Below are 21,735 nucleotides of genomic sequence, written 5' to 3'. Positions count from 1 at the left end.
TCACATCGAGAAGACTGACTGACTGAATGGATGGTATGGTATGGTATGGTATGGTATGGTTTGGTATGGGGGAAACTTGAAAATGTATGCATGCATAAGTTGGCGCCTGCTAACGTCTTATAGTCATCGATTTTCGACCATTGTTGGTGCTGTTTGCTTGGCTGGTTTGGAGTTGAGTAATAGGCGAAATATTTGCGCATGCCTCATTACGGTTGCCTTTTGGGTTGCGGTAATCGATGGCGGTGTAAGCCAGAAATGCGCGGGAGTGGCGAAACAAAAGACTTAGGCAACGAACTTGATGCAATTAGAACGATAGCAGCGCATTCCATCAGATGCGTGACATTTCCAGTAATGACATCACACCACCACTGGCAGTAGCACGCAAATGTCAACAAAGTGCGTCATCGATGACAATCAATCTCGTGTGGACAAAGGGCAGCAAGTGGTGGCTAATCGGTAGCCAACTAGATTGACAGCTTCACCGACTGAGCGACAGTCAAACAGACAGACAGACAGATCGACAGACATTCGGTCTAGACGACATGTGTAATGACGCGTACGTCGGGCAAAAAAAAAAAACGTCAGTAGCAACAACAATGGCCTAGCATAATGAGTACAATTACTGGCCAAGCAAATCAAATGCAACGCGCTACCAACGCTTTGAATCAGTCACAATTAATTGCAGCCAGCAGCAGCAGCAGCAGCAGTCGCCGGTCCGCAAAAAACGCTCATAAATTATAGCAGCGGCGGCAGAAAAAAGTATTAATTAAAAAAGAAGGAAAAAGCTGCAACGGTAACAACAGCTATTAAGAAAATTTCTTGTTGACTCATCCGAGTCCACAATTAACAACTCGCAGACTACCAAGAATCGCCGAGGCTGCGACTTCGGCCAGCATTTCTTGCACTCATTTGTCGCATTTTGTCCCAGCCACTTGGCGATTTCTTTGTCAGAGCTCGGCAATTAAACAATTGTTGTTATCGTAGTTGCTTCGTTTTTTTTTGCTTTTTTTGTAGTTTTGTTTCTGAGATGCAGCTGTTGTGGTTGTTGTTGTTGTTGCCGTCATCATTGCAGGCTATAAATTTTATTTAATTTCTTTGCCCCTGCCCCTTAAAAGCACACGCCCTGTTGGCTGGGGATCTCGTGACTTGCGTTTCGCAATTGTGAGAATCGAGTATTAAATAATTCTTTGCATATTTATTTATAAGCATTATTCCTGCCTCTTTTTCATTCTTAAAATGCGATTTCCTCAAAGCTGATTAGGCGTTTTCATTTGCAATGTTCCAGGCTGTAGGTTCCAAAGATTCAAATTAATACTCTAACTTTTATTTGATTGACTTATCGCACTTCCTTAAACAAACTGTTTAGCTATACAACTCAAATACATAAAGTTGAATATTAACTGATGCGCAAACTATTAATAGACTTCATAATTTTTGTAGCCCCAAGCACACTTCAGAATTTAAGAATCATTTTCTATGCCCCCTATCAAACCACAAATAAAAATCTGTAATTACTAACATTAAGCATCGTTTAGTCAAAGCGAGGCACATACCAGTATTTGATAAACCATTAAAAGCCCCATTATTTGCCAAACATCAGCAATGACCAACATGCCCAGTTCCTCTCCAAAAGCGAAGCACTAATGCCTCATGCAATTGTAATTATCAATATAAAATGAAACAAACAACAGCAAAAAACTCCGTTTGCTCACAGCTGTATTTCCTCTTAATTGTACAGGAGGAAGAAAAAATAAATCGCTTTTCCAATAAATTGCATCACAAGACTCTCAACAATCCCAATCCCAATCCCACCAGCACCAGCACCATCGACCATATGGACGCGGCAATTGTTAAAGTGTTGAAGTGTTTTTATTTAAATTGCTCAACTGAACTTGTAATTATGGCGCACTCTGATTATTGCTATTGCTGTTGCTGTTGTTGCTGCACCCCGGGTTTAGCATAAGCCGGACTGGATATAAATTATTTTTAGAGCCATGTTGGAATTTTCACTCGCACAGCTTCTCACTACTCGAAAAACATAGCAATTAATTGTAGTTAAAAATGCTTTAACTAACGGTTTAATGGTCAAACAACAAAAGCGGCTGTTGACTTGTCGGTTAATTGTATTTGAGATCGCTGTCTCTGCTAATTGATAAATCTCCATTGGCCAAAAGGCAAAAGCCAAGCTTTCGATGGGCGGCAGTTGCACATAAAATGCAATTACAAACGCGTAAAACCAAAGCAAACGATTGGACTTAGGCTCCGGTTGAAAACACAACTCACCTGCAGCAGGGCAAATACGATTTTGACGGCTCTTTGCTTGGAATTGAAAACGGAATCTCCCCCAGAATCTCCCTGTGATCGCAGCTTGCAGAAGTAAGGCCACAAAAACACACGCGATTCCGCACTCACACACGGGGGGATATCTTGGCCAGGCTCAATCTATAAGACGCGGATGTGGTTGGCAGCAAAAACTGGCAAGTGAAATATTTATGCAAATTTATTTCAGCTTCTTTTTTCGTTGTTGTGCAGCAGCAGCAGCCAGACTGTGTTGGTGAAATGCATTTGAAGACATTAAGCGGCACACTTGGCAATTGTCGTCGTTCGGGGCAGCGAAGCGATTTGATTGAAGTGGGGCTGCCGACCAGGTCCACAAACCGACAAGCCGACAAACCGACAGTCCGACAGTCCGAGTGGCAGGCGAAACGTTGTTTAACAATTGTTTCTTTTTAACTTTTTTCTTTTATTTCGTGTTGTATTTTTGTTTGGTTGGTTTTTTTTGTGGTTTGTGTGATCCGGCAGGATTTGAGTTGTCAATTAGTTTGTTACGGCTGCTATCACTTGGCAATTCGGAGGCGCCCGAAGCGCCGTTATCTGCTGCAAAACAAATGACACCACAAAATGGCAGCGCGTTCGTTGCCTAAGTCTTTCGTTTTTTTTGGCCCGGCGAGAAGATTGAAGTGAAGCTGAATCGTCGACTTAGTCGACTTAGAGCCTCTGTTTCTTTATTTGTATGTCATTAAAAGACCGCTTTATTGCAACATGTTTTTCTATATACAATATAATTAATTTACTGATACAAATATTTTATTGTACGCTCTTTATGTGATCTTTTGGCCAGCGAGTAATTAAAAATAAATTTAATTTAATTTGCCTTTTTATTTATTTATACTCTCGTATATTTTTGTTTTTTGTTGCCGATCGAAACGAGTTTGGTCTTTTGTTAACATTACTTTATATGTATGCTAGTCTTGTCTTGGCATAGGGCATTTGAGGCTACAAACTGGCATATATGTTTTGATTTGGTTTTATGGCCGCACTGAATGGCTTTTTACTGTTGGCCAGACTTTTTACGAGCACTATTTTTCAGTTGGTAGCCGCCGCACAGTAACAGATTAAGTTTGAGTGCCAGCTGCAGGCGGGATTTTCATTTTCATTTTCATTCGCCCCCTCCAACCGAAAAAATCATTTCCATTTCGATATACGCGCAGTTCATTGGCCAGGTTCACAATAGCGACGAAAATCGCACGCAAAACGCCCTGGAAACGCGCGCACGCGACAACAAAAAACGCGCACGCGATTCGCCAGCGAAACGAGAAAACTCAATACAAACTCAGGCTAAAATCGCGAACGTATTTTAGCGCGCAGTCGCAACCAGCTTAAACAGTCCCGCAAGAAAGTCGCACAGAAACTGCAAGAGGATAAAAATTGCAATCGGCTCACAGCCCGACTGCAGTAGCAGCAACAGCAGCAGCGCAGCAGCAGCAACAGCAGCAGCAGCAGCGACAGCAACACGTTGCAGTGCCGGTGCAGCAGCAACATCGGCAGGAGAAGCAGCAGCAGCAGCAGCAGCAACAGCAGCAACAGCAGCGTTGCAAAACGTTAAGATCTCTCGGCAAAAACAGGCAACAACCTCTCGAAGACCGACTGACCGAGTAATACAGTCCAGCAACCCAACAACCGCAGCCACAACAACAACAACAGCAACACGGCCCGAACTCTCTGGCTGGAACCAAAAAAAAAGCCGCTAAAAGCGCCAAGCCATGAAAACCTGTTGTGCACCGATCGCTGCCAGCGTCGTTCGTTGCTTCGTGTTTATCGCGAATCTCGCTCTCTTAGCCAACTCTCTGTGGGCCAACTCTCTGCGCCTTCCAGTGGAGAGCGACTGGCTTAGCGGTTCATTTCCAGTTGGCTGCAATATCAGTTGCCGATCTGCTTTTGACCAATAAAAAAAGGGGCTCCAACTCAGGCGTCTGGAACGACGTCGGCTGCGAAGTCAGCCGCATCTTAACGACCAAAAAGAGAAGTGAAGTTAAGAGAGCTTGTCTGCTCTTACTGGCCAATTTGCTTAGGGCCAAAACGGACTGATAAGAAATTGAATAAAATTATATGAATTTCATTAGGCCGCACCAGAAAAGAGCACACACATTTCCTGCTTGGCCACGCCTGGATATTACCGCTATCGAGGCTCATTTATCGCGGCAAAAAGGAAGCGAAAAGTGCTTGTGAGAATATATTTTCATTTTCAAATTTCAGATACAAATCATAATTGAAAGGGGCCTTTAAAAACTATACCAAAATAAAGAAAAGAAAAAGAGAGAGGGGCTGGATGAGCTGTTGCAGCGCGCAGCGGACAGGCGACACTTGCCACACGTCCAAAGGTTGCGACTTTGACAATTTAATTGTCACACGCCCGCCACTTTTGGTCAGCTTCCCGGCTCGGCACGAACTTGCCGCCTCGAACTCTATTAACGAAGCCAATTGACGGACACTTGAATGGCCAGCCGCTGTCACTGGAGGGGGGAGTCCCAAATGGTGGGATAGGGTGTGCAGGGGGAGGGCCGTTGGAGAGGTGAGACCCCAATGGACCACCGAACGGCATTAACATAAACAAGTGTTGCAGGAGTCGCGAGCTGCAAAAGGGTAACAGAAACATCCCGAACATTGTCATAAATAACGCGACAATGACAACTTGTTTGCGCGGAATCGGAATTGGAGCTGCGATTGGGATGGGTGATGGTGCACATAAAAAAAAATAAGTGTACTAACTAAGTGCATAACAAAATGTATATAAAATACTTTAGTAAATAGTCAGATATAACTATATTTCTTGTTCCCAAAGTTTAAGTCATTATAGAGAGGTGTATTTATAATAGTACTAGTTCTAAAGCTTTTTTGCCATGCACAATGTATTTTCAAGTGTCACACTATATGGTCAAAGATTTTTAAGAATTTTTTTTTAGTGTGGCGGTACTGCTATCGCAGTCGGAATCGGAATTGCGGCCTAATGCAGCAATTGACGTGCGGCGTTTGCACCTAGCTGAGTATTTGATCCGTCCGCAGGTCCCAGAGGCGGAGGCCACATAAAAGTGGCGCGGCAATTGCCAACTTTGGTCACTGCCGGCGACAAGTGTAAAACGACTGTCTCGGAGTCTCTCCAGGAGTCGGCGGCGCTGGGATCTCGGGGATATTATGGCTGAATCGAATCTTGGCTGAAGCACTCGACTTGGTGCAAGTGGTGCTCCTGGCACAGAATCGCCATTCGCGACACAGTGCATTTGTGTGTTTATGGCAGCTGCCGTTTGATACTCATTCAAGTGCCGCCTAACATGATTTCGGTGTCATCTGCTTTTCAGCTTTAATATTGCCTGTTTAATGTGACATTTGCAGTAGATGTTGCCTATTGCTGTTGCCTCCGCTGCTGCTGGGCTATTGCATTATTTATGAGCCTCCGATCGGACGCATTGGATCGGATCGGTTTGGATCGGATAGGATAGGATAGGATAGGATTGAATTCGGATTCGATACCCACATTCACCTCCCATTCGCTCTCACCGCCTCTGTGGCCCCTGGATGGCATCTTAAACGTTTCCCATTTTTAATTTAGTGATGATTGATGTCTTGTCCACGTCGCCTTGACAACGACACACTTGACTCTGCACCACTGCATCCACCACGACTGACTATACATCCATGATATCCACTGTATCCATCTAACGTCCGTCCCCGTCGGATTCGCATTTGGCTCGCCTGTGGGGATACGCAGCTGTGTCTTTGGCACAAAAGTCAATTAAGCCGCGATTTAAATGCTGCCAGGGTCATGCCTTGGGAAAGGAGTGTCCATCCATGGGAAGCTGGGACTAGAGTGACTCTGCTCCCAACTGGCCAGCAAATGGTCCTCGGGTACGTGCGGCTGCCTGGCCCCAAAATGGAGACCAGTGAGCGCCATTTGACCTGATTTTATTTGCACTATTTTATTTTTATTGCTCACTGTTTGGCTTGCACTGAGTGAAATTCAACGTGAGAGTTCTAGACTTTGAGTAAAATTCTGAATATGAGTATTCTGAATTAACATTAATTTAACTTTTAGATCAGTTAATACATTTTTATTTGGCTTCGCTCTACTTGTGAAGCTTAGCTGCAAAAATATACTTTGCATTATATTATAAGCCTCAAAGGATCTTCTTTGCTATCTGGGAGTTTCCTGTGCGACTTTGCTTTTGGTAGTTGACTTAAAAATTTTAGATTTTGGTTGTGCCATGTTCAAAATGTTTGTTCAAGTGTTTGAGTGCATTTGGAATGAATGGGCAGCCATTGTGGGCTTCTCCCGGTGCATGGCAATGATGCGGAACCGAGTATAAAGCGAAATTGCATCCACAAATTGCCAGGGCGACGGCCATCGACAATTTCATTTCTTTGCCATCGAAGTGCGCCGGAGTGCTGCTGCTGCTGCGCCTTACTGCTTCCATTTGGAAGCCGAAGAGCGGTTCAAAAGGTTTGCCAAATTATAAATTAAAAGTAAATCGAATCGAATGCTTAGCCATTTGTCTGTGAACTTGAAAGTGGTGCTGCCAATGTGAAAGCCGGCTGGCTGAGTGGACTCCAGGCTCAGGGGTCAGCTCCAAATACAAATACCCAGCGAAATGGCCAACCGAATGGCGTTGCAGGTGCATGCCAAATCCGTTTGTCAGCGTCAGCATCTTGGTCGTGTGTTTTTCCAGCTAGTTCTAATTTGCATGCAAACGGATCTGTGGACCGGACCGGAATCGCATCGACCAGACTAAACGCTGAACTGGACGGTACGTCGGCGGCGGCGACCTGCCACAAGCCATGACGAATTACTTGACACCCGGACGGGCCATAAAACGCGAACGTTTTTGTTTTTTGGCGGGGGCGTTCCGTTTGGCCCCAGTTCTTGGGGTCTTTTGCTCTGCGGTCATGGCCAGAATCGGGTTCTGTGGCCAATCTCAATTGGTATTGATGGGGCCGAGTGGGATCGAGTGGGATCGAATGTGAGGCGGCCGGCAGGTTGCTGGCTAATTGCAATCGTCGTTGATGGCCAAGACATCTCTCTTTTGGCTGATTTACGGCCTAACAGCGCCGCTTGATGGGGTGGTCGTCAGGTTTTAGTGCGTGCATCACTCATTGTTACAGTTAGAGAGCTGGCAGCTCTAATTTAATTTAAATGCAGACCGCCACAGCGACACCCGCCGCTGTCGCTCGTTTGTCTGCCTGCAGCGGCTTCGGTTACCATTACTAGCATTACTACCATTACCGCCACCTCGCACCACCATGTCCATGTCCATGTCCAAGCGGATCTTGCTCCACATCCACATCCACATCCACTTGGCTCCACTGGCTCCACTGGCTGGTTGCAGGTTTTCGAGTGTGTTTGCCTTGGTGGCGGTGAAATTTCGAGCGCCTGGCGTGGGCGTTTTGGCTCAAATGCCTTCAGCCGGTCTTTACGGCCGCCGTTTGAATGCGCTTTAATTTCTATGGCCCCGGACGAGATTGCAATTCATTTCCCTGCCATTTGGCGGCCAGCTCTGACACACAATTAAATCGTCAAACACAACAAGAAATTAGGAATAGGAAGGAATAGCAATAAAAAATAAGTTGGCACTTCCCACAAAACACCTCATGAACAACCCATAAACGTCGTTATCATTGGTAGCCTCATTCAGGTGATTTATTACAGCTTAGTAAATTAAATCCTTGGCTAAGCAAAAAGAAAATATTTTTCCCAGTGCCTCCCACTTTTGGAACCAAACTTGGGCAAACCAACTCTCATCATCATCATCATAATTCGTGCGGGGGCATTATCAATTGTCATCGCCGGATCGCAGTTGTCATCGGACCGGGCTTATTGCTGTTAATCCATTCTGCGCGCTCTTATCAACATCGCCATCAGCGCAAAAGCGAACATTTGTTAAACACTAAATGCACTTATTTGTTTTGCGGCAGCAGCAGCGGCAGCGGCAGCCCCAAGAATGCAATCAACGTTGGCCACACAGCAACTGCTGCAACTGCAACTGCGGCAACTGCAACTGCGGCAACTGCAACTGCGGCAACTGCAACTGCAGCACCCTGGTTGACTGCCTAACTGACTGACTGACTGGCTGACTGACAGTGGTTTTGGCCGGGGCTGCTCAGTGGGGAAGCTACTAAAAATGTGGCAGTCTCCGGAGCTCCAGAGCCAGGTTTTTTTTATTTTTTATTTCATTTTTATTTTGTCTGTTGTTTTTCATTTGACTCCCACGTTTGCGATGGCGCATTGCACAAATTGCATTATTTGCACGCCGCGCAGTTGCAGTTGCAGTCTGGCTGACTGTTGTTGTTAGTATTATCATCAACATTGTTCTTGTTTTTCGGCCTCTTCCTGCGGCACTTGACGCCACGAGAACATAAAAATGCTTTTCAGCACTCGAAATGATGATGACTGTCCTCCGCCCCCTTGTTCGGCTAAACTACTCCAGTCAAAATAGCATTTTAATAGACGCAACAGCAACAGCAACTGCAGCAAAAGCCCCCGAGAAGTCGAAACGACCCAGAGCCAAAGTTGCGGCCAAGTCAGTGAACATGTGAAAATACTTTGGCCTGAACCGCAACGAAAGGGGGGTGGGTAGGGGGGAAGGGAAGGAGGAAGGCTGAAGTCACAGGAATTGCCAGCACACGCTTTTCTAATTTAAGAACCTTTCGCTGCATGTCCAGAAATTTGACATCAACTTGCCGCTTGCTTGCCAAATGTTATCTAAGCCACAAACGGAATCCAGTTAGCTGCGTCAGTCGGAAGAGCAAACAAAAGCGTTTGAAAAACGGACTGCCAGAGGGGATGGCAGAGGGGGTAGGAGAGGGGGTAATGCGGCTAGACGCCCTGTTTGCCTGAGCACTTGACTTGCCCCATTTGCTGCCGGGGTGGTGGGTGTTGCTATTGCTGTTGATGTTGCTGCTGTTGCTGTTGCTGCTGCTGCTGCTGTTGCTGCTGCTGCTGCTGTTGCTGCTCTTGATGTTGCTGGTGTAATGAGCAACCACTGCAACTGTTGCCGAGGTGGCAAGTGAAGTGCCCATCATGACAGCTGCAAAATGCAAGGCGAAGATGATTTATAATTGTCATAGACTTCCTGGTTTTGTTGTCTAAGCGTGCGATGAGCTACAAGCCGAGCACTGCCAACACGAATCATATCCATGGCATATACATTTCAGCACATTTTCAGCACCTGCTGCGAACTGTGATCATGATCTCACTGATCATTAGATGCTTTCTGCTGGACACGTAGATAAAATCAAATAGGTATTTGTTTATTATATGTCATATTTTGAGTTTGTAAAATAAGCTAAAGTAATTCTTTGTTAATTTTCAGAAACCAATTTGAGTTGGTAAAATAAAAGAAAGTAACTTTTTGTTAATTTGCAGAAACAAATTTGAGTTTATTCACTCAAGCATCTAACGAGTTCAAGTTATGATGGCAAATTCAAGTTTTCACCTAATGTTTATAAGCATAAATAAACCGCTCTGATTTCGTATGCTCATGTCAATATAAACATTTTATGGCCGCTTTTATGAATGCTTTTATATTGAATTTAAGGTTGGATATGCAAAACTCCTAAAAAACCTTTATTAATGCCTTTATTAAAGCCATATATATATAGATATATATATATAAAGCCGTATAAACTCTTAAAAAACCTTTATTAATGCCATATAAAGTGATTAAACAGAATTATGACCATAAGTTAGATTAATTTATAATGGATCAATATATGGTAGAAACTGTGTTCGTTTTCAATAGAAACCATTTGCTTGTTGAATAAGAGACGCACATTTAGCGAAATTAATGCTACAAATACTGTTAATTGTAATGTGTAATTCCCGGATTCAGTTGAAGCTGGACCAGTGGCTCATATTCCGTTTCCTTTGGCTGGTAGCCGCAGTTCCGCATCCAACAATAGCCACCGCAAATGGCCAAGAGGCAACCACCGACTTATGCAACTCCAGTCAGCCGACGACGACGGCTAAGCAAAGGCAATGGCAATGGCGGGCAATTTATTTAATTGCAAACGGCATGAGAGCTCGCCACGCCCTGAATTTATTTTAATTAGCCCGATATTCGCTTCATTATATTTACATACATCAACTGCAGCAAGCTGGCAAACTGGCAAACTGGCGATCTGGAGATCTGGAGATCCGGCGAAGCGAAGCGTTGCCCAGAAATAGTTCGGTCTAATAAGTGGCATTTATAATTTTATTGACTGCCAGGCCAACCCAGCGAACTATGGCAACATGAGATTGTGGAGCGATCGATTGATGCCGAGTTCTGAGATTCAGTTTTGAAATCCGCTGCAGCAGAAGCGCTTGCGGCTCTGAAAATTTGGACATATGCCAGTCTGGGTTTTTTCTTTCGCCGTTTGGATACTAAATTTTTCGACATTAGTTGGCAATTTTTTGTGGCCCAAAGCTGTCACGCCGACAGAACGTCAAGGAGAGATCACAGAAACGGGAAAGACTATGTGTACAATAAGGAATTTCGAGTGCTCTAATATAAGTTTCTTTGGAGATAATAAGATCTTCTACTTAAGCAACTTTAAACTATGGAATTAATTTGAATTGGAAGAGGTTAACTACTTTATCTGACTGCATACTATATAAGTTACTTAGTGAAGCTACAAGTGTCTAGGACAGGACTCAACCCTTTGGAAAGGGTACAAACCCCTTCGAGCCACAACACATTTGCCACATTTTGACTTCTCGTCAGAGGGCGATGTGGTTCCGCTGGCCACGGCAGTGTTTGCTAAACAGGCACACTTTGAGCCGGATCGGATCTAGTCGGAACGGAACGGAATAATGCTGGCTGGCTGGCTGGCTGGATTGGCCCCAGACCCTGACATATTCCTCGTTGACGGAGCACGACTTGGTCGGAGGAGGAGCAGCGAGGCGGGCTCCAACGCCCTAGAGCCAAGCCAAGTCAAGCCAAGGCGGATCGGGGGCATCATTATGATGTGACTGCAACCAACCTTTCGGGAGGGGCACCCAAGCACCAGCCCTGCATTTGCAACATTTTCATTTTCGTTTGGTGGCTCGTTGCGCTGCCATGTGGCACACAACCACATTTATCAGAAAAATGCCCACTGACATTTCGGCCAGCCACTTGAACTGGGTTAGCAGTGCAGCAGCTCCAGCTATGCGCTCATTAATTTTATTTGTTGCCAAAAAAGGAGAAAAAAAAACCGAAAAATAAGATTGTTTCGTTTGACCTCGGGGCATCACTACTACAATCCGGATTTCTCAATACGCAATTTCCGTACAAGACTTACCAAATTGAATTGGCCAACAGATCGGATCGGATCGGATCGGATTGGATTGGATTGGATCATATTGGATCGGATCGATCAGAATGTGTAATTAAAGGGCGATCGAGAGTCGAAGGGCGGTCCGAGCCCTAATGAATGCCGGCAGCTAATTAAGTTTTTAATGATCCACATTTGGCGCACACAAGCTGGCAAATCAATTAGCGCCCGCAGCCAGCCTAACAATATGGCTAACAAATGAGTTTCGGCCCAGTACAGCCAGTCCAGAGCAAATGGTTTTGACAATTGCAGCCGAACTACGCCCAAACGCGGAGCGTAATCTCTGATGTAATCTGGATCCAATTGGCGTTTGCCGCTTGGCGTTTGGCGTCGTTGGCCTGAAATATGTTTTATCGCATTTATTATCAGCTGCACCAAATCGTCTATAATTGAAAAACTGTTAACTAGATTAGCTGCCATTAGAGCGAGCGATCCAGCGATCGAGGGGGCCAGCCAGGCCAATTGGGTCTCGAGTCCAGACCGATTCATATCCAGTTTATGGCCATTTAGTTGTGTCCGCAGTGGGAGATAAGTTTGTGGGTCTGTAATCGACATGGCCAAAATGGCGCTGACCACGTTCATAAATAAGCTGCGGCTGCCCCAAAGGGACATGCCATCCATTCTCCGTTTCTTTTTTTTTGGTTTGAATTTACTTTATTTATCTAAGTGCCTCCAAATCAGCCTTTTGCTATGGCTGGCTGCTCTTTGAAATCTAATTAAGTTGTTTAAGCGGAATTTGTGGCCATAAAATTATGCAAATATCGGTGCGCCACCGCACTTCTGCCCCACTCGATTGGCACTCTGCGGATGCATATTTGCATTGGTAATTTGCACGCCAAAAGCCCACAAAGCCTTCGGGGCCCCGAGCTCTTTTGGCTCGTAAATCATAAGTGGGTGAGTTACGGTTCAAATTGTATTTTTTTTCATTTTTTCTCCTTAGCGCCACTAAAATATTGGTTGAAGTATTAGGCGGAACAAATTTCATTTGACTGCACAGTTAAAGGGTGTGATTTGGCCAACTGAAAAGTTCTCAGGCTCCGTGGAAAGCCATTAATTCGGCACATAAAGTTCGACTTTTATTCACCATTTCACATGATTTCTGTACGCCTGCAGATACATATGCCCACACAGGTGCATAAAGATGTCAACGCTTAACTTATCAAGGCAGACGAACATGAACAACAACAAAAAACCAAAAATAAAAAACGCCAACGACGATGATGCGACAACGTTGGTAATACAATAAAAGCGCTGTGATTCCTGCTTTGGGTTTATTTGCGTGTCGCTGCTGGTCACAAAATACAAGTAGCGCCCACCGCTGACCGTTTATCAAACAACAATAAACTGTAATTTATGAAAAATGCCTGTAAAATGACGATAAAACAAGTGCCACGACCACGAGACGACACCACCACCACAACCGCCACCACCGAAAGCAACAAAATGCCGCTGTGCAGACGATGATGATGATGACATGGACATGGCTGCCAGTCTTGGTCTTCTGCGCATCCAGCCAGCAAACTGCAACCTGCAACCTGCAACCTGCAGTGGGAGTGTATGATTGGATGCATGGTGCTGTGCTGGCCAAGAAGACAACAATTCGTTTGGCCACTCGGCATGCCACTCGGGGCGGTGAGCAGGGGGCAGGGGGCAGGGGTCGTGGGTTAGCGGGTTCGGCGATCCCCAGCTGCATCTTCACATTTGGCCCGAGCATTTGACCATTGTCAACACGCTGGTTTGTTGTTTGTTGGCTTGCTCGAAAGCAATTGTCTCGGTGCCCAGTTTGATGTAGTGGCACTGGGGTATATTACTTATTATATTCTTTTATTTCCTTAAATGAAAATTTCAGAAAATGTATTCAAGCAAACTGAATAAACTTACCAAAATACCTTAAACCCAAGTGAAGTTTCACTACCTTAAAAGAAGCCGCATTCAATTCTTTCTAAATTCCAGGGCATCTGCGGTGCGAGTATACCCCTTGTGGGCATTCTCCGCCGTTTATTTGGGTCACTCTGGCGACAGGTCAGACAAGCCACAGTTTTATGCGTCGCAACTTTTGCTTTCGAGCGTTGGCGCAAGCTCCTTTGCATTCTTTGTGTTGCATTGTGTTGGCCACTCGCCTGCACTTGCATTGGAAATCAGTGGCCAAAAGGGTTCTGCAAGTCAGCCCTTAAAAATGCTGACTCCTTCAGTTTGGCCAGAACAATGCCAGCTGCGCCTTAAAAGCCGAGCCCAATCCTTCAATGGGTCACTAGTCGAAAAGTCGGGCATGTGGCAACAAGTGCTGTTGGTCGAGACCCCTAATTGGTCTCATTCAGACGTTCTCCAGCGTTTCTGGACACATTTGAGGATGGAGGTTGGGTTCCGAACCCTGCTCCACTATCGATTGGAATCCTGTGATTGCTGGTTTGACGATGTTTTGGGCTCTGACAACTCAACGGCTTTAATGTGGAATGATCAGACATATCCACATTATCTGAGACACCGACAGGATAGCGACATATTGGCGGTGTCCTGTCTGAGATCTCACCAATACCAGGAAGTACTGCTAGCATTAAGCGCAATGCTGGATCAAATACGTAGCTCACCCGTGGTACTGCAGCTTTGTGGAGGTGAAGATTCCAACCAGGAACTGAACTCAGCGCGGCTTATGTTGAAACAAAGTCAGGACTTAAAAATGCCCAATGTTGTGTTGCTCTCGTGGAAGTTTGTTACCTCTGGAACACTCTATTCCTACGAAATGTTTCCAGAGTTCAAAGTTCAAACACTAGTTTATCAAGCGTACCGCACACTGTTCCCTTATAAGCTGGGCAACCTGCAAGGATATCCTATACGAACCATTCCAGATAATTCTGAGCCACATACCATCGTGCAAAAGATATCGAATGGTTCCATTACCATTGAAGGTCCTGTTTGGCAATTGATGGTTGAATTCGTCAAACATCTTAACGGCACTCTTCAGCTGCCAATAGAGCCACATCCGGAGAGGTCCTTTAAACTGGTCCAGATCCTGGATTTGGTAAGAAATCAAACCGTGGATATAGCAGCCAGCTTGAGGCCCTATAGCATCCACGCGCAACGCAGCAGCACGCACATTTATGGCTTTCCGATGATGGTGGGAAACTGGTGTGCGATGCTACCTACGGAGAGGGTAATCCGTAGCCATGAGGCGTTGACCAGATTGATGGAGTCTCCTTGGACGTGGTTAGTCTTGCTGCTTCTCTACGGTCTGCACAGATTTTTGGTACTAAAAACACGTTTAAGAAGTTCACTTGTGCATCTGATAAAACTGCTGATTAACCTGGCGCTTATCTGCTTTCTACAAGCTCAACTTTCGGCCTATTTCATTGGACCCCAGAAGGTGAATCACATTGCCAACATGCAGCAACTAGAGGAATCGGGTCTGAGAATCAGAGGCATGCGATCTGAGTTCATGGAGTACCCCATCGATATGAGGATTCGGCATGCATCCTCCTTTCTGCTGCACGACGTTTTCTTTGATTTGACACAATATCGTAATAACTTCAACACATCTTATGGCTATACGATCACCTCCATTAAGTGGCAGCTGTACAAAGAAGCCCAGCGGCATTTTCGACGACCTTTGTTTCGCTACTCGGAGGATATTTGTGTCCAGAAGCTGTCACTCTTCTCACTGATCCTGCAAAGCAACTGCTTGTACCGCCACGAAAACAAAAAGTTCATCCTACGACTGCACGAAGCCGGACTCATTTACCTGTGGTATCGCAGATCCTACTACGTAATGGTCACTGCAGGACGCTTCCCCATCGGGGACTTGAGCACAGTCCATCAGGCGCAACCCATTCGCTGGTCCGAATGGCAGTATGTGGTGTTACTATATGGGGCTGGACTTTTACTTTCTGTGGTTGTGTTCGTCATCGAGCTCACTGTTCACTATGTAAATGTTTGCCTGAACAACTTGTAAGCTGAGTAAATAAGTCGTAGGGGTAAATAAAAGAGCATGGCAGGATATAGCGGGGTGTATTGGTTTTATAGACAATACAAAAACTACTTGTAGCTTATATCATTTTGAATTGGTATATTACCTAAATAGTTTGATATCAGCAGCATTGTAGAGATTAGATATTAATGGGTATCCTTAAGTTTAATCCTTAGGGACTTAACTGTGTTATTTTTACATCAAGTGGAAGTGTTTTCCATAAATAACCTTCACCGATTGGGCAAATAAAAGTATATATAGTAAGTGTATTAAATAGGACCATCCCTAGAAAGTAGTCAGTATTCTAAGATGTCCACCGGCGTTAGTAGTCTTCACTCCAAGCTCGTGTCGCTCATAAGCCGTGGTCAAGAACTCACCAGCATTTTCTTCTATGCTCCTGCGAAAGAAAAATGCCACCTCGAAGATACAATTGCATCTGCCACTTGGGGATTGCCCCTGGTGATTTGGCGAACGGATAGAGCTGTGATCCTGAATGGATTCATCGGCGAGGGACTCTTGGTGCTGGCTTGTCTGCCAGGATTCCATTGGAGAGCGCTGCTGGGCAGCCTATCAAGGAGTTTGAAATACCTCCGACAGGCGAGGATACTTATTGAATTTGTAGAGGACAGAGATGAGTTTCTAGTCAGCGAAGTGCTGCAGTTTTGCCTCAGTCAGGATATGATTAATGTCAATGCCATATTTGCCGATTTTGCGGAAACTGAAACTCTTTCCAGCTTCGAGGCCTATCCAAGTTTCGAAGTGGTGAACCAAACATTTACATCTGACACACAAGTAGCTGACTTGTATCCGAATAAGATGTTAAACCTTCGTGAAAGCTTTATTCGTACAATGCCCGATTACTCGGTGCCAAATACCATACTTTACCAGGACACAGAGGGCAATAAAGAGATCCTGGGCTATTTGTGGGACCTATTGAAGGTCTATGCCCAGAAACACAATGCCCAGCTGCAGGTGGTCAATAAGTATGCGGATGATAGGCCACTCAACTACATCGAACTCCTTGACGCAGCCCAAAGTGGCATCATAGACCTGGGTGCCAGCATACAACCAATGTCGATGGGTTCCATAGGCCGCATGCACGAGATGTCCTATCCGGTGAACCAGGCCAGTTGGTGCACCATGTTGCCGGTGGAAAGGCAGCTCCATGTGTCCGAGATGCTTTCGCGGGTATTGCCCTATCCCACATTTGGCCTACTACTAATCCTATGGATTCTCTGCGAGGTGCTTCGTGGACGCTGGCGGCGATATTCGAGACTCCAGAGCATTGGCTGGCTAGTGCTGGCCACATTGGTCAGCACAAACTACGTGGGAAGACTACTCAATCTATTCACAGACCCACCATCACTGCCACCAATCGACAGCCTGGCAGCTTTGATGGAATCGCCTGTGCGCATCATCTCCATACGCTCCGAATACTCGGCCATTGAGTTTACGCAGCGCACCAAGTACTCCGCTGCATTCTATCTGGCATTGCAGGCATCGAAGCTGATAAGACTGCGCAATGCCTTTAATACATCCTACGGCTATACTATCACTAGCGAAAAGTGGAAGATATATGAGGAGCAGCAGAGGCGCAGCTCAAAGCCAGTGTTTCGGTACTCCAAGGACCTGTGCTTCTATGAGATGATACCATTTGGACTGGTCATTCCGGAGAACTCGCCCCATAGAGCTCCATTGCATAGTTACACGCTGCTCATCACACAGGCTGGTCTGCATGATTTCTGGGTGAAAAGGGGCTTCTCCTATATGGTCAAGGCGGGTAAGATCAACTTCACGGCCATCGGCAAGCGTTATCAGGCCGAAACCCTCAGGATTACGGATCTCAGACAAGTCTTTATCGTTTACGTCTATGTAGTGCTAATTAGCATGGTTCTGTTTACCTGTGAGCTTTTCGTCAGCTGGGTAAACTACTGGCTGGGCTTTTAATTGTTCACGCGGCAATTACGGCGATGGCGTCCGATAAGCTAGACTATTCTGGTAATACTTCTAACCACCTCCACCCAACTACTCAGTAAATAATAGAGACAAGACAGGATGAAAACAAATGCAAGCCTTTGTGTGTTTACTTCGTGACGGTGACAAGGGTTCCTGGAGTGCCTGGGGATTCGGGCAAGGAGACAGTAGTTAACAATGCTGTTGAATGGTTTCCTACCGTCTTACACCTTCGAGCTGCGAGGGCAAATGAAATAAATGCAAATTGCCTCCTACGAAGTCACCGCAGCGACACGACGGGCACCACGAAATGAGACCCCAATCGAGGGGAAGATGAACCACCGAACCACCGAACCACCGAAACACCAAAACACCGAACCACTGAGCCACTGAGCCACCATCAGACAACCGCAGCAGATCCACCAAATTATGTAAAAACCTTGGCAGCAAACACACCAGCAAATTGTGGCCTAGTGCCGAGATGTTGTCTGTTTCTTGCATTTTGGTAGGACAACGCAAGATCTGAGTTGCCGAGTCTGAGTTGCGCTGGCCCGTTTTGATTAACATAAAGCGAATAATAGACATCGACTGGCAGCAACGTGTACAAATTTGATTTCACGATTTTGCACTATTTAGCCAAAGAAGCCAAACCAAAACCGAAACCAAAACCAAACCAACACCTGCAACATTGCCAACATCGGCAGCATTGCATTGGCAACACAACAAGCGCTTTTTGGGTAATTTTGACAGCTGAAGATGCATTTTCGCTTCGTTTCCACGGCTGTCAATGATGTGTCGCAACATGCATATCTCAATTTTAAATGACGTCTAGTTAGGCAAATGAACCCACTCTTTTGGGACTGCGGATTGGCCCAGTTACCTTTACCTTTGGTTTCCAGCTTCATGGGATCTAGGAATGCATTTGTTGGCTTAGACAATTGCCACGCCAAGGGCAATTTATGATGCACAAGATGTGCCACGATTTGGTTGACAAATTTCCCCAAAAACACGAAGTCTGGAAAATGAATTATGTGGCCGTGATCGGCGGGAAAATCAAGCCACAAACCGCTGATCGAGCGGGCCAAGACCCTCACGACATGTGAGACAATTTCCAGCCGTCGTGGCCAACAATCGACTCGCGATTCCAGATTCGCTGCAAATTATTAAACGATCTGTCCCAGCGAAGGTCAGCGGAGTGGAAATACGCGTGTGCAGCCAGAAATGCGGCAGAAATGAGCCAGAAATGAGCCAGAAATGCGCAGGCCGCAAAACTTTCTCCGCAAGACGGATGCGAGGGTGTTGTCAGCTGCCAAGAAGGATCAGGCTTAAGTCAGTACCGGCCATAAAATCTCTTCGTTGGCCAAAGAGACGCCGCCTGAACTTTGAATGGCAGCCGAAACAAGTCGGCAGCCCGATGGTCAGCACCGAATGTTTAAGATCCTATCTTGAAACGGAAAATATACCCAACTGTCAACTTTGCAATACTATAATATAAAAACTCAGCTGTTACTACAATTTGTTTAATATTTTCTGCAGCAAAGCCTTTTTATAATATCAGAGTTTAGACACCAATGCTGTGCCCTTTAATAAAACCCAAACTCCCCTTCAAAGGGGCAACCATGTGAAGCCAAAAAATGTTTCGGCTTAAAAATTCTACAGCTGCAGCTGGCCCTCTGGGTTCGGCCTGTCGTATTTTCTCTGTGGCTTTTTGTTTTGTTTCGCTGCATTTTGTTTTGTTTTCGCCTGCGTTGCGGTTGCCTTGCCCACAAGTTGAAAGGTCAGGAATTTATGGATTTTACATGGCTGCAGAGACATTTCCAGATACAAGTAATCGTAACTTTAGCCAACTGCAAGCTTGCCTTGAACTCATATTCCTCCTACAGCGAAGTCACTGTGATTATCGCTGGACAAACTCTTAATATCCATATTGCAGTTGTCCCCAGATAATTACGCGCGATAAGCATTTGATTTCCAAAGCAAACATTTTATCAAAGGACAACCGCTTCCAGTTCCCGGTAATTGACTTTCAGTCTTCGTCGGTTTCGGTGGTAGTCATGTTGTCCAACATCAGTTTTAGTCCTGCTCCCGAACTACTCGATCTATACGGTTTGGTCCTGAAGTTTTTGGTGTCCTCGCAGACCACACTGTTTTACTTTAACCCCACTGGACAGCAGTGTAGCTGGGAAACACTGTTGAGGACTAATCTATCCAGTCATCCCCAGATCGTTTGGTATCGCGAAGAACCCTATCCAGGATTGTACAAGCGCCACAGCAGTAATCTCTTTGTGATGAGCTGTCTATCATCCATGTCTTATGAGTGGCAGCTGAAGCTTTTGGCCGAGAGTTTGGCCAGGTTCCGGTTGGTAAAAGTACTCATCGAGGTGCAGGATAAAGGAGGCTCCTCTTTGGCCTCTCAAATCCTTTTGCTCTGCCAACAACACAGTATGCTGAATGTGGTGTTGTACTTTTCACGCTGGACACGCACTCTGAATGTCTTCAGTTACCTGGCTTTTCCGTATTTCAAGCTCTTGAAGCAGCGATTATTGGGTACTTTTCCACACAACATTTTCATCGACCAGCTGGCGGATCTCGGGGGATATAAAATTCGGGTTCAACCCGACCTGTCGCCTCCCAACACATTTTCGTATCGGGATCAACGTGGTGAACATCGAATAGGTGGATTTTTGTGGCGGATTGTAAAGAACTTTTCCAAAAGCTTGAGAGGCGACATCGAGGTTCTGTATCCGACATGGCCAAAAGCCAGAGTTTCAGCAGCAGAATATATGATTCAGTTTACACGGAATGGAAGTTCGGATATCGGAGTAACTACCACGATGATAACGTTCAAGCACGAGGACAGGTATCGCGACTATAGCTACCCTGTGTTCGACATCAGCTGGTGTACCCTGTTGCCGGTGGAGAAGCCTTTAAGTGTGCAAGTGCTATTTTTCCGTATACTGAGTCCTGGATTGGCGCTTCTTCTACTTCTTGCTTTTATACTGTGCTTTTTGATAGTTCCCCAGCTGATTAAATATTGGGGTATCGCTTTTCGAGGACGTTTAATGCGAATGGCTTCAAGGATATTCGCTTTGCTGATGCTTTGCTCCAGTGCTGCGCAATTGCTCTCCCTGCTAATGTCCCCACCACTGCACACACGAATCAAAAGCTTTGATGACCTTATATCCTCCGGCTTGAAGATCTTTGGCATAAGCAGTGAGTTCTATTTTCTGGATGGCGGTTTTCGGGCCAAGTACGCGTCGGCTTTCCACCTCACTGATAACCCCAATGAGCTCTATGATAACCGAAATTACTTCAATACAAGTTGGGCCTACACCATCACGTCAGTGAAGTGGCATGTGATTGAGGCCCAACAGCGGCACTTTGCCCATCCAGTATTCCGCTACTCGAAGGACATGTGCTTCTGCTCGGACTCACCCTGGGGCTTGCTGTTGGCACCGGAGTCCTTCTATCGGGAACGGCTTCATCATTTCACCCTGAACATGAACCAAGCTGGCTTGACGATCCACTGGATGACCCACAGTTTCTATGAGATGGTGAGGGCTGGTCGCATGACCCTCAAGGATTATAGCAGCACACATCCAATGGAACCGCTGCGCACCAAGGACCTTCGCATGTGCTGGCTCATTTTGGCAGTGGGTCTGGGCACTGCGGCCGTCGTATTCACCATCGAATTGCTTCTTATCTACACGAACGTATTTCTCAATAGCTTGTAGTGTGTCTGGCTTTGTCATTTTCGCCAGCAAATAAAATAAATGCAAATTGCTCACCAGGAAGACACCGCAAAGACACGACCGGAGCCACGAAATAAGACTCCAAGTGCGAGGCGAGAAACAAGGCAACCACAACAGATCCACCAAATTATGTAAAGCCCCAACACCAAAGAAGCAGTCTAAGACCAACAATTTGTGGCCCACTGACAGCGAGGGGGTGTACACTGAAAATAACCACCTAGTTGTAGTGCTTTGCCATACAAAATAAAATTTAAAAAACCTACGATATGTGATTTATTATATTAAGTAATTTTTTTATGACTTTTTATAGTCCCATATTTTGGGATGAAATAATATTTCATTTTGTGAAGGGAAGAACATTATTTGCTCTGTGCAGCTGTCTGTTTTTCATTTTGGTAGGACAACGCAAAATCTGACTGAGTCTCAGTTGCTGGCCCGTTTTGA

General features: G+C 45.5%; 4 protein-coding genes across 4 annotated transcripts in view; 3 read left to right on the top strand and 1 right to left on the bottom strand.

Moving 5' to 3' along the window:
• LOC122621723 (homeobox protein 13) overlaps positions 1–2,441 on the bottom strand; it is a 63,174-nt gene extending 60,733 nt beyond the window's left edge. The window contains exon 1 of the mRNA XM_043799681.1: positions 2,284–2,441. The gene's annotated coding sequence lies outside the window, so the exon portion shown is untranslated. The remainder of the gene's footprint in view (positions 1–2,283) is intronic.
• Positions 2,442–13,894: 11,453 nt separating this feature from the next.
• On the top strand, positions 13,895–15,571 carry LOC122622023. The gene has a single exon (XM_043800127.1). The coding sequence runs from the start codon at positions 13,895–13,897 to the stop codon at positions 15,569–15,571; it is 1,677 nt and encodes a 558-aa protein (XP_043656062.1).
• A 324-nt stretch (positions 15,572–15,895) lies between these two features.
• On the top strand, positions 15,896–17,533 carry LOC122622024. Its single transcript, XM_043800128.1, has one exon. The coding sequence runs from the start codon at positions 15,896–15,898 to the stop codon at positions 17,531–17,533; it is 1,638 nt and encodes a 545-aa protein (XP_043656063.1).
• A 2,060-nt stretch (positions 17,534–19,593) lies between these two features.
• LOC122622022 lies at positions 19,594–21,273 on the top strand. The gene has a single exon (XM_043800125.1). The coding sequence runs from the start codon at positions 19,594–19,596 to the stop codon at positions 21,271–21,273; it is 1,680 nt and encodes a 559-aa protein (XP_043656060.1).
• Positions 21,274–21,735: the final 462 nt, after the last annotated feature.

The sequence above is a fragment of the Drosophila teissieri genome, chromosome 3R (genome assembly GCF_016746235.2).
Source record: "Drosophila teissieri strain GT53w chromosome 3R, Prin_Dtei_1.1, whole genome shotgun sequence".
Taxonomy (NCBI): domain Eukaryota; kingdom Metazoa; phylum Arthropoda; class Insecta; order Diptera; family Drosophilidae; genus Drosophila; species Drosophila teissieri.
This window is presented reverse-complemented; position numbering and strand designations above follow the sequence as displayed.

Bases quoted from the DNA above. Each gene is read 5' to 3' on its own strand.
- LOC122622023 (XM_043800127.1), top strand. From the start codon at position 13,895: ATGTGGCAACAAGTGCTGTTGGTCGAGACCCCTAATTGGTCTCATTCA.
- LOC122622024 (XM_043800128.1), top strand. From the start codon at position 15,896: ATGTCCACCGGCGTTAGTAGTCTTCACTCCAAGCTCGTGTCGCTCATA.
- LOC122622022 (XM_043800125.1), top strand. From the start codon at position 19,594: ATGTTGTCCAACATCAGTTTTAGTCCTGCTCCCGAACTACTCGATCTA.